The 12,015-nt window shown below is 41.7% G+C and overlaps 1 protein-coding gene across 7 annotated transcripts in view; it reads left to right on the top strand.

The window, feature by feature from the left end:
* ANKRD44 (ankyrin repeat domain 44) overlaps window positions 1–12,015 on the top strand; it is a 229,412-nt gene that overhangs the window by 50,218 nt on the left and 167,179 nt on the right. For all 7 annotated transcript variants that reach the window (XM_042949565.1, XM_042949566.1, XM_042949572.1 and 4 more), the window contains exon 4: window positions 7,313–7,383. In XM_042949565.1, coding sequence (XP_042805499.1) covers window positions 7,313–7,383 — 71 coding nt within the window. The remainder of the gene's footprint in view (window positions 1–7,312; window positions 7,384–12,015) is intronic.

Here is a 12,015-nt window from a genome sequence, read left to right as displayed (position 1 = left end):
GGAGAGGAGATTTTCCTGGCAGCTGCCCGTTTAACCTTCTGGAGGAGGAGAAGTGGAGGGATAGAAACTGAAGGAAGCTACTTCCTAGATTTCTAATTATTTTTCAATTCCTCAAGTGACGCTAAAGCTGCAAGGAAACAATGTTGGCATTTGTTGGTTGTTACACGCCGGGTGTGGGTTGTTTTCTGATATCAGCAAGCTCGGGGTCATCTTTCTCCTTGAAAGAATGTTAATATTAAAAGCCACATTGAGCACTACATAAAACTGAAAGTTTGCAGACTATATAAATAATAATAGTAATAACAATATAATGTAAATGTATAAATATAAATAACAAGAAAAAACAGTCATAGAAAAATAGAGGAAACAGGCAAAAAATATGAACACACAGTTCTCAGAGAATAAATTGCAAATGTCCAGTAAACAAACATATTAGAAGATGCCCAACCTCACTATTAAACAGGAAAACAGAAAAATGTGATACTGCTTCCTTCCAATCAGATTTGCAATATTTTATTGGCTGATAATATCAAGTATTGATGAGGATGTGGGGAACTAGGCAATCTCACACGTTAGCACTCTTTGGAGGATTGAGACTAAGGATTAAAACCGAAAGTGTGTGTGACCCATGACACAGAAAGTCCATTTCTAATTATCTATCCTAGACAAATACTTGCACGTTTGTAGGAGGAATCATTTTATGGGTGTTCACAGCAGCATTTTTTGAATAATGAAATGCTGGAAACAACTGAAATACCCATCAATGGACAGAATGTCTAAAAAATGTACTGTTTATATGTTGGAATACATGTGGTAATTAAAAAGTGGCATCATAAGTATCAACAGAGATAGGTATGAAAAATATATCGTGTGAAACAATGCAGAATGTCAATTCAGAAACAATTCAGAAACTCAGAGTATTATAGTAGGATACAATATTCAGAGGGTTATTACAATATGATATAATCTATGTAAAAGCATACTTATAAAACACTATAGATTTTTAAAAATTACTGTGTAATGTTTTAAATATGCAAAAAAGAATATTGTACTGACCACTCAGCTTAATTCTCTCAGTTTTCCTTGGTACACATATTGGCCTGCGTAGGGGTAAAAGAAACTGGAGGCTTATATACCAGGCTCAGGGCAGTGATTTTTTTTTTTTCCTTCAGTAAGTGGGGAGAGTCCAGCATTGAGAATGATTCTCCAGAGGCCTTTACTCAAATCTTTAATAATTCATGTTTTAGGGACACCTGGGTGGCTCAGTCGGTTCAATGTCCGACTTCAGCTCAGGTCATGATCTCACAGTCCGTGAGTTTGAGCCCCGCATTGGGCTCTGTGCTGACAGCCCAGAACCTGGAGCCTGCTTCTGATTCTGTGTCTCCCCCTCTCTCTGCCCCTCTGCTGCTCATGCTCTGTCTCTCTCTGTCTCAAAAATAAATAAAAACATTAAAAAAAACCAATTCATCTTTTAAAGAAGAATGCATTATTTGTATGATGAAACCATGAAGTAAAATAGGTCTGCTGATTTTCATTATGTTAGGCAGATTTTCATAGCTGCTGTATAAACTAGCTCAGTGAAGGAGACATTAAGGAATCTCTCTTTTAACCAGAAAGCTTCCTTCAATTAGCAACTGTTAATTTAGGACTGCCCTGGGCTTGGACCTAAATTGGCACATCGTGCCAAAGACAGATGCCCCCAGTTTCTATTCCTTAGTCCCTGATTCTGCTCTGATAATAGTTAACAAGCAATTATGTAGTGCTTACCATGTGTCAGAAAGTGATCTCAGGTCTTTTGTGGTTTATCCTTCTAGACTGTTCAATATTTTTACAAAAGCAGGCTCATATAATATTTTGGTACTTTTTCCACATGACAATGGTTTGTGAACATCTCTCCACATTATTAAGAATTCTTATAAAGCACCACAGCCACCGCGTATGGCTATATACTAATTTATTTAACCAACTCTTCTCTGTCTAACACCAAGATTGTTTCCTGTATATTACTTTTTTGGCTAACCTTTTTTTAACACATTCTTGAAGATTAGTCTTAACATTAGCCCATAGTTATTTCCTTTAGAAACATGTTATAGAGCATCCTAATACACTTACACAAAGACAGAAATAGGTTGTGGGTAAGAGAGAGAGAGAAAGGGAGAAGAGAGAAGGGGAGAGAGAGGGAGGAAAAAGGGGGAGGCAGAACACAGAGGGAGACTGAAGGTAAGATTTGGACATGCCATGGCAAAAGCTGGTGAACACAGGTACCGTGCACGTGCCCTCTGCCCCTCGTTGGTATCCTGGTGATCTGCCTGGTGAGGAGCTACTGGGGTGAGATTTTTAGATTCAAAATGTGGTGATAAAATTTGGGAAGACAGCAAAAGATTCCCTGAGATTCTCGAGCTCTCTCACCTCTGGGTAGTCATGAACTTCTATGGTCCCACTTTTTCTGGGTGTGCTGACCTTGCTTCTGTTCTACAGCTGGGGATCTATCTGTGGGATCAGCTACAGTGATTGAGGAGGGAAGAGAGCATGAGAACACATTGTTAACTTGAAAATGTCTTTTCAAATTGGACTGTGCCACTGAGGTTATCTACAAATCCAACAGCAGTTGTGGTTCCTAATCAATTATAATCAATTATATACCTGGAGTGAGCCTTCGGAAAATCCTGGAAGAGACTGTGCCCGGGCCACTTTATATGAAAATGTCATTTTTTTTTTTTATCCGTGAGAAGGGCCACTGACCAAGAAAAAATAGCGTAAGAAAAAGCATCATAATCCTCCCCATTTTTTTAAGCTTACTTATTTTTTTAAAAAGAGAGCGAGAGAGAGCACGAGCTGGGGAGGGGCAGAGAGAGAGAGAGAGAGAGAGAGAGAGAGAGAGAGAGAGAGAGAGACCCAAGCAGGCTCTGCACAATCAGCATGGAGCCTGACTTGGGGCGTAAGCTCACAAACCGCAAGATCATGACCTGAGCCAAAATCAAGAGTCTGAACCACCCAAGTGTCCCAAACTTCCCTATTTTTATTAAGAAACATAAAACTCCAAATGCACTGCTTTCTTAGAAATGTTTAATAGTAAATATTTCAAACATACAGAAAATATGGAGAAAAATATAAGTAATACCCATGTACACCAAGCTTTAAGATATCCTGACGTTTTCCATGTTTGTATCATATCTGTTTTCTAAAGAAAATATTGAAGACACATTTCCAGCCCATTTGGCATACTTCATCCTTTTTTCTCTACCATCCCTTCCTAGAAGCAACCACTATCTAGAATTGCTGTTTGTTTTCTTTAGCCATATTTGTTACTTTTGTTTCACACCTATGCATGCATCCACAAACATCATGTAGAATTGTTTTTGTAAATTTAAAAACTTTATATAACTGACATTATGTAATAGGTATTATTGGTAACTTCATTTGTTCATTCACGCTATGTGTCTGAAGTGCATCTGTATATATATATATATATATATATACATCAAAAACTTCAGTCTGTTCATTTCCATGACAGTATGACATTCCATTGTACACATATACCACAATGTATTTATCCATTTTCCTTTTGACCAGCATTTAGGATTTCAGTTTCTTGCTGTTACAAACATGCTGCGGTAAACATTTTTCCACATGTGTGAAAGTTTGTCCAGGGTATATGTTTGGGATGGGTCGCTGGGTAGGAGGGCACATGCAATGTCAGTTTTACTGGGTAGCAGCAAATTGCTTCCCAGAGGTGGTTGTACCAGTTCATACTCCCACCAGCTGTATGTAAATCTTTTTTTTTTTTTTAACATTTATTATTGAGAGACAGAGAGAGACAGAGCACGAGAAGGGGTGGGGCGGAGAGAGAGGGGGACACAGAATCTGGAGCAGGCTCCAGGCTCTGAGCTGTCAGCCCAGAGCCCGACGCAGGGCTCGAACTCACAAACCGCGAGATCATGACCTGAGCCGAATTCAGACGCTTAACCGACGGAGCCACCCAGGCGCCCCAATATAAGTGTTAATATTACTCCCTACCCTTACTAACTCTTGGGATTGTCATACTTTAGAATTTTCACCAATTTGATGGGTGTGAAATGGTAGGTTAATGTTGCTTTCATTTGCTTCTCCCTGATAAATTTTGAGAAGTATATTTTCATATGTATCTTGCCATTTGGGATTCTTCTTGCATTAGCTTTTTAAGCTTACACACAGGCAGTGCAAAATTTGCTCTGTCAAAGACTATGAATAATGAAGTATGTATTTTTGTTTCATATTATTATAACCAGTGTTTGGAGCTAAAAGGAGAAATGTAGGGGAAAAGGAAATGAAATCAAGGGGGAATGTACATGTATAAATACTTGCAATATATATATATATATATACATATATATATATATATATATATATGTATGAAAATGGAAAAAGATAGAGAAAGATGGAAAGATAGAGGGAGAGAGGAATGAATCTAAGGAAGGCAGAGAAAGATTGGAGAAAGTAGAAGGGAAATTTAATCAATGTTTAGTGGAAAGGTTAGTTGTGAAGTGAGGCACACTGCCTAAGAGCTTGGGCTTTGAAGTCAGACTGCCTGGGTTCAAATCTACCATTTCCTAGCTGGGTACCTGGAGCTTATTACTTCTCGTGGCCTTAGTTCCTTCATCTACAAAATTAGCATCTTAATAGCATCTCCCTATTAAATGGACTACACATTTGTTAGTATACCAAGCAAGAGCTCAGATTATATTAGCAGTTTCTAACAAGGCTGTTAGCAATTGCACAGCTGTAATAATACAATTTTAGCTCTTCTGAACTAAAGGGAGCTTTTAAGCAAATGAGTAGACAAGTTGGGCTTTACCACTTAGCATTTAGAACTGCACTGTCCAACACGGTAGTCACAAACCTGCGGTGGCTACTGAGCCCTTGAAGTGTGGCCAGTTCCAGTGTGGATGTGCTGTAAGGGTAAAATACACTCTGGATTTTGAGGCTTTTGCATGAGAAAAAGAATAAATTACCTGAATAATTTTTAAACTCAATTACATGATAATAGTTTGGGTATATTGAGTTAAATAAAATATATTACTAAAATTAATTTTGCTTCTTTTTTTATCCCCCTTTTAAATGTGGCTACCAGAAAATTTAAAATTGCATCCTTGGCTCCCATGACATTTCCACTGGACTGCACTGACCCTGAGGCTCCGAGTCTGAAGGGATGCGGTACCCACAGCAGGTACCACATCTGACACACATAGTGTTTCTTCCTACGAACGTACTAAAGGAGGGGGTGACTACAGTGGTTAATGGGACAGCGTGCAGACAGTTCAGTGACACCTCAGACTCAGACACAGGGTGTGATGCGACCAGGTGTTGTCCCTCTCAGACGACTGGTTTGACTTTGTGACATGAAGTTAAAACTGGACAGGGCAAGCGAAAGGGATACCCTGATGCAGGCATCCCCACCAGGCATCCACCCCTATAGGACGTTCACTCCAGAGCGTTTAGCTCAGGACTTCTTGCTGCAGGACAAGGAGATGACCTGCTGCTGTTGATTCTTAGCATGCCCAAACTGATTTTATTTCATCCTTATTGATGTAAGGGGCTTCAGCCTTTTCAGGTAAACTGCCTGGACAGAGTTAGTAGAATTAGGATTCAAGTAATTTTAAGCTTGATGAACTAAGCAACAATTTATCAGTGGCTTTCAACCTTGACAGCATATTAAAATAACCTTGGGTCTTGGGGAGCTTTTAAAAAATACCTGCACTTGGCTCTATCTCAAGCCAATGAAGTCAGAAGGAGGGGAGGGGAGGAGAGACCTCTCTCTCTTGTTTTAGGGATTATTATGTTCTTGCTCTCTGTAATTAATATTGTTGATGGTATTTGTTCTTCAGTTAAGGAGAAAAAATAGGGTAATTTCTATGATTTGTTATTTCCTTTTAGCTGGTGGCTTAAACTAAATGGCTAGCTCACTTTTACCCATGAAAGTCTCCTGTCGCCTTTTTTTTCTTTTCTTTTTAAAACAAGGTTTCTATTTTTCAGCTCTCAGCTGGCCTTGGCCTCACTGAGATTAGTCACTCCCTGATTCCACTTGACTCACTTTCTCGGCCCTTGTCCCAGAGGCACCCCCTCCACACTTCCCCTCCTCTGCCTTACTTTCTAGTTTCTTTGATTCATGTCTCCACTCTTCGTCCTCACGAGCTTCCTTCCTTGTTGTCCTGAGGCTAACATAGGCTCCTCAGGTTGCAGCTACAAAGATATCACACATATTTATCTTATCCTCCTCTTTTATAGCCCTTTAAAGAAATTTTCCATCTGGGCAAAACACTGATCAAAACCCGGGACCCAAAAAAGGGAAGCTCATATTGGGTGTTTCCACAGTTCAGTTGTAGACTCAGTGAACTTGCACTCATAGATATGGTGAGGGTATCGTGGAAGGAGGGCATGCTCTACTCTCTGGAAATCCATTCACATAGAGCTTCTGTTCCGTGATGGCGACGTGGCTCCCAGAAAGTTGAGCATGGGGGGCACATCCCTGAGTGTGCACTTGTTCTGGCCCATGTGTGAGCCTGTCTGCCCACACCCCATAGTGGCAGGGGAGGGAGGGCCATGATCAACCTGTATAGACTTCATGTTGTATCTGTCCAAATGCTTTGGAAGCTGGCTTCTTCCTATCAAGATACCTGGCTAGTCTCAGAGAAATAATTGGGATTCCTGGATAGAACAGATTTCTGCTAATCCCCTCAGCCCAGATCAAGTCTCATGAGAACTCAACTTTACAAGACTTGTTTGAAATCCCACTGGCCTCTAGTATACTTTTATTGGAAGGCTGCTCATCCTAAGCAGTTTGCCAAGAAGGGTATTGTGTGTCCTGTGTGGTAAGTATACTTGAAGACTAAAACTAATATATGTGATTATATATTGTATATTGTCTATAAAACATTTTATATTTATACATTTTATATACATATATGTTTATATACATACACACATACCTGCGAAGTTCTTCATTCTTCAGAATCGACATATCCCTGCTCCTGGAGAATCTCCACCTTCTTATATTTGTGTGTCCTATCCAATGAGGCACTGCACTTCTCACACAGTCTTTATGCAATTCTGGTGACATTTTCAGCTCCTGGTTTCACTTTTTCTACTATACTAGGTCTCTCTTCCTGTCTGGTGGCTAGCAAATGCATGACCGGTACAAAGAGAAAACAAAAGAAAATATGGTGGTTGTACCAGGCAAATGAGAGCACAAGATATCACAATTATTATTATTGATTTAACATCAATAGAATTTCCCTGACTGCATTATGCCTCTAACTTGTGCTTTTGGTTCCAGGAGCTCGTGTAAATGCCAAGGACAACATGTGGCTGACCCCACTGCACCGGGCTGTCGCCTCCAGAAGTGAAGTGAGTGATTATCTTATATAATCTAGCACCTCCAGGCCACAGAAAGAGAAAAAATGCTTTCTGTTGAATTCGGTATTGTTGCTTGTGAACAGAAGGCTTTTACTTCTAATACAAGAGGGTTACCAAGAAACAGTTTGTTCTTTTGAGCACCTCCTTCATGCCAGGCATGGTGCTGGGGGTGGTGACTGGAGTAGTCCCAGGTAGACAGTGTGATACTTGACTTCAGTGAGTTCTCAGTCTGAAGGGGGTGCTAAACATGTAAGCAGATCAGTACAATATCATAACTTAATTGGAGGAGGAAGAAGATAACTGCCTGAGTAGAGAAGTCTTCCAAGAAGAGAGGTTGGTTGAGCTGGTGCTTAGAGGATGAGTAGGGACTTACCAGGCCAGAAGGAGGGGGGAGGGTGGAGGCAGGACAGTAGAAGTGCTAGAGGACAAGGGCCATGGACATGAATGAACGGCAGGTTCAGATGGCTATAGGTGGAACAAGGGATGTGGTGGAAGATAAGTCTGATGGCAGAGGCCGGGGGTCCTCTGAGCAGTAGGGTACAGTCACGGCAAGATAAGAATGAACCTGACAGGACTTGGGACCTTGTGAGGGTGAGGTAGAAGAGAGGTCACTGGGTGAATGGTGATGCCATCGATTGAGAAGGCAGAGGCAGAGGAGCAGGGAAGGGAAGTTAATCAGTTCTGTATGAACATGTCACATTTGGCAAACATATTACCAGAATGTAAGCTCCATAAGGGCACAGACCTGTTTGTTGTTGTTGTTGTTGTTGTTGTTGTTGTTGTTGTTTTGTTCCTTGATGTGTCCCAAGCCTGGGACATTGTAGGTGCTCAAGAAAGAATTTATTTTAAATTCCAAAAATGCAGGTGAAGATGGTTAATAGATGATCATTTTTTATACACGTCTAGCACTGAGGAACTGAGAGGATGGTCATTGAAGCTATAGCAAATCTTAAAAAAAAAAGGGGGGGGGAGGGGCGCCTGGGTGTCTCAGTCAGTTAAGCGTCCGACTTCCGCTCAGGTCATGATCTCACAGTTCATGGGTTCGAGCCCCACGTTGAGCTCTGTGCTAACAGCTCAGAGCCTGCAGCCTGCTTTGGATTCTGTGTCTCCCTTTCTCTCTGTCCCTCCACTGCTCACTCTCTGTCTCTTTCTCAAAATAAATAAACATTAAAAAAAATTTTAAAAAGAAACTACAGCAAATGGCTCAGCTGGTTCAGGGAAAGTATAACAGATGCAAAGAGAGAACCAGTGTGGGGGAGGGGTGGCCAGGAATGCTGGTGAATATGAACCTTGCAACCTAGTCAGAGGGGATGCCCACCATCCAGGGATACAAGAGGCTGTCACCTAGGGGGCACTTGTCATTGGATGACTAGTTTTTGTAGCTGATTTTTTACGAAATGAGGCTTCTCTGCTGCTGGAGAAGGTGCTGTTCTCCAGGTACAGCTAGGAGCAAGTGGTGTTGCTGACGTGTTGATGGCTATCATCAGCGTCAGCTTTTCCTCTTTGGCAAACTATCTGGACATTTCACAATATGCTTCGTAGATGACAGTTAAGTTAGTGCTCATAATCTTCCTTGCTGTGCTGTGTGATTTGAGTAGTTTTTATAAGATGCGGTCTGTTCTCTTTCCCAATAGCCCATGGAATGAGGGAAACAAATGATCCTAAGTTGCCTGACTCAGATCCTGGGGAATCCAGAATCTCCTTATGGTCTCACGTTTCATTTCTGTTTTACCTGGGAAAGCAGGTACAGTGGGCTGCTTGAGTTTGTATGACCAGTGTCATGTGTCATGAGACTAGCTCCTTCACAGAGTATTCCTTGGTCTTTGAAGACTGTATGATCTTCAGTAAATTTCTTTTTTTAAGTATTCTTCGAAAATTATGAGTTTTATTCCTCTTTTAACATGAACCAGGTCTTTTTAGTTAAAAAAAAAATTCACCAAGCACTTCCAACATGCCAGGAACTGTGCTTAGGAGGCTTGTAGTCTAGTGGCACAGAAAGATGTAAAACCAGATGATTTCAGTATTATGTGATCTTTCCCAAGTGATCTCCCCCTTTGTGAGCTCAGCTACTTGCTTTAAATCTTCAAAACACCCATTTGCCAGCAACCATCAGCTTGCCTTCCTTACATGTCTTTAGTGTATTTGATTGAGTTCAGTCAACCCAATGATGATGATTCAACCTTTATGTCTGAGACAGGCGTTTGTTGCTTCCCTAAGGAACCAGCTCCCTCTACAGGTTTGCCGAGGGAAAAATATCCCATGCAGGTGTCTCTTGTTAGGAAGGAATTAAATGCAAGCCGACCCTGAGTTGTAGTCAGGGTCATATCTTCATATTAATATCTGTCACAACAAGTCAAAAAGATTCTTATGAAAATTGAAGTCTCTGTGACTGTCGTTGGAACAGACTGTGGACATCTGAACTCCAACACAGCACTTGGCTGTGGAAGTCCTAAATTCAGATTTTCTTCTTCCTCTGAATTTGATCTTATTATGTGATTATTACATTCCATTATATCTCCCCTAAATAATAGCTGAGAAAAGAGAAGCAGGCTTGAGGAGAAAACAACAGAGAAGGTTTGGATTGTGTTTTGGAACTTGTCTGTTAGCATTTGCCAAAGGAGATGTGTGTGCTCAGCTTGAGAGTTGGCACATCTGTCTGTTGCTTAGATTGGCAAACACTGGTGTATGACTTACGCGAATGTGAATTAAAAACCGTTTCTGCATTGAAAGGCTTATGAACTCTCTTCTGTCCTCAAAGCCCTTTGCCTCTAAAATGTAGGCAATTGATGTCTCCGGGCTCAGGGTTCAATCAGGGACCCAGAACCACCATGAGAGATACAGAATAAGATATTTATTGTAGTAATTAAGCCTCACACAATTGTGTGAGCTACTGGAGAAGTTTGTGTAAGGCCATCACCTTGGTTTCTGTGTGGTTCTGAAGTCACTGCTGGCGGGCAGGGTCTGCAGTTGCAAAGAAAAGCTGGACGTGAAATGGGGGAGAACAAGAACAAACTGGAACCCCTGACTCTCACTGCCTCAACATTGCAGACTTGGGAGACTTGCAGAAGGAGCTGTGTGCTTCACCTTAGAGCTTGTGGGCACCTGACCCAAGAATAGGAGAACCCGAGGGAGATACTGTAAGTTCTGAAGAAGCACCAACCATGTCCTGTGCCAACACAGGGTCCAGCTGGTTAGTGACAGTGTGTGCAAGCTGCAGCGGCACCTGGCACCCAACACACCAATCAGGCTGTGGTTTCATCTATGCCTCCCAAAATCCAGGCAGATTTCCCTTGTGGCAAACAGGGCTGGGGAGGGGATTCTGGGAAATATGGTTCAGCTTGGCTATGTTGACACAACATAAAACTATCACTGAAATTATTATTCTGTTCTAATTAAAAAGACATTCTCAGGGCACCTGGGTGTCTCAGTTGGTTAAGTGCCCGACTGCAGCTCAGGTCATGATCTTGCAGTCCATGAGTTCGAGCCCCGCGTCAGGCTCTGTGCTGACAACTCAGAGCCTGGAGCCTGCTTCAGATTCTGTGTCTCTCTCTTTCTCTGCCCCTCCCCCACTCATGCCTCTGTCTCTCTGTCTCTCTCTCAAAAGTAAATAAATATTTTAAAAAAAACTTTTTAAATGACATTCTGGATAGTAAGTTCCTTGAAATGAGTGTCATGCCTGTTGCTTGTCATTGTGTTTCCAGCATCTAGCCTGCTCAGTAAACAACTGTTTTTTGAGTGATTCATTAAAGACTAGATTTCTTTTTTTTTTTTTTTTATAATTTTTTTTTCAACGTTTTTTATTGATTTTTGGGACAGAGAGAGACAGAGCATGAACGGGGGAGGGCCAGAGAGAGAGGGAGACACAGAATTGGAAACAGGCTCCAGGCTCCGAGCCATCAGCCCAGAGCCTCGAACTCACGGACCGCGAGATTGTGACCTGGCTGAAGTCGGACGCTTAACTGACTGCGCCACCCAGGCGCCCTAAAGACTAGATTTCTAACTTAAGCTATGTTAATGTGATTCTCTGTACAACTGCTAACATAGAACTAGTGTGCACCACAGAGAATGCCGATGGTAATCATCCTTCGTGCATGCAAGGTAAACTGACTTGAAGCTTGTTTATGGAAGTATGGCACAGGAAGCTGTTTAAGCCACTGGAACCCGCGAGATCAGGATGAGTTTCAAAATTGTATGCAGCACAGATATCAGTAGAAGTCAAAGATATCGATATCAGCCAAATTTTCTGAGCTTTCTTTCCATCCAGGCAAGTTTTATGTTCAGGTTTCTATGCCTGGAAAAATCATATTCGTTGCTAAATGTATTTCCTGAGCCTGTAATAGCAATAGGAGTATAGATTATAATATTGCTTAAACATCAACCCATGCCTGACAGAAAAGCTCCTACACACACAGGAGAGTAGATCAGAACGTGGTCATACCCTCCGAAGACTGTCCAGCATAGACTGGGATCTGGAGATAAACCTTCAAGACTTTCTTGCTACTGACCAGGCTGTGTTGTGTGCTTCCTTCTGATGCTTCCCCGCATCCCCCTCCTTCCTCCCCACCTCCTCACACCTGGGATTCCCAGGGAGGAGACAGCCAAACCAATAATTGGAGCCATAGC

Source organism: Panthera leo, chromosome C1, assembly GCF_018350215.1.
Source record: "Panthera leo isolate Ple1 chromosome C1, P.leo_Ple1_pat1.1, whole genome shotgun sequence".
In the NCBI taxonomy this organism is placed as follows: Eukaryota; Metazoa; Chordata; class Mammalia; order Carnivora; family Felidae; genus Panthera; species Panthera leo.
Note: the sequence above shows the minus strand (reverse complement) of the source record. Positions and strands in the feature narration are given on the sequence as shown.